At 45.9% G+C, this 989-nt stretch overlaps 1 protein-coding gene across 1 annotated transcript; it reads left to right on the top strand.

Moving 5' to 3' along the window:
• Positions 1 to 767: 767 nt before the first annotated feature.
• On the top strand, positions 768 to 926 carry SARC_17212 (hypothetical protein; the record flags this gene model as incomplete). Its single annotated transcript, XM_014288690.1, has 1 exon — positions 768 to 926. One exon carries the CDS (start codon positions 768 to 770, stop codon positions 924 to 926), a length of 159 nt encoding a protein of 52 aa, XP_014144165.1.
• Positions 927 to 989: the final 63 nt, after the last annotated feature.

Genomic DNA, 989 nt, shown 5'->3' with positions numbered 1-989 from the left:
GTGTGTGAGTGTGTGAGTATGTGTTGTATTTTGGTTGTATGGAGTCAAACGAGGTACACAGATGCGTGTGCGTCATGCACGTAGTTATGCGCCTGGCTAACGGTACTATCCTGCCTACTCCACCATCAGGGTATGCTGTTAACCATTGTTAATTCACCGATGTATCTCTATGAACACATTTGCAGGGACGGACCGGGAATCTTAGTTAAATGCTATTCACAAACACAACGCACACACGTGTGTGCGAGGATCAGTCACTGAGTCTGTGTGTGGGTGTTCATAATCCAACTGTGTGGGTGTTCATAGTCCAACTGTGTGTGTGCTCATGGATGCAACTGTGTGTGTGGTAATATTCCGATCCATACCTCACACTGACAGACAACGCATTGTCTTTGTACAGAGCCATTAACTTCATACTCAAATGGGTGCAGTCTGCTTGGTTTGATTTCGAATGCGCCGAGATGCAGCACGAGTTATTCGAGGTGAGTTTGTTAAACCCTTCCATGGCCTAAACCCTAAACCCTATAACCCGAACTAAACTCTATAACTATTCGAATCTGTAACTCTGACTGTGGTGTGTGCTTGCACACCTCACCCACACCGGCACCTAATCCATATGTATCGACACCTATCCGTATACAAAATCACTCTGGCTATCGATATATATTGACGTATCTACCAAGTGCTATAGTGTGCTTTATGAGTATAATTATAAACGTATTAACATATCCGCCATGTACTATGATGTGCCTTCGCCCCATCCCCAGCTGATCAACCGAATGAAGGCTGCAGGGGTGTCGACCATCAGTACGCGTTTGCAAGGTGCACTCACAGGATCAATGACAGCCGCTGCACTGCACAGGTCACCTGACAGGACATTCACCAACCCAGAGGGTCTCTCCCTGGGCACACCGGTAAGAGATTAATGACAGGGCCATGTATAGATGGGTATACTGAAAGATGTGTAGCAATTTGTATGAATGCATATA

Source organism: Sphaeroforma arctica (assembly GCF_001186125.1).
Source record: "Sphaeroforma arctica JP610 unplaced genomic scaffold supercont1.10071, whole genome shotgun sequence".
NCBI lineage: Eukaryota > Ichthyosporea > Ichthyophonida > Sphaeroforma > Sphaeroforma arctica.
The sequence above is the reverse complement of the archived record's forward strand: the minus strand, read 5'-3'. Positions and strand labels throughout refer to the sequence as shown.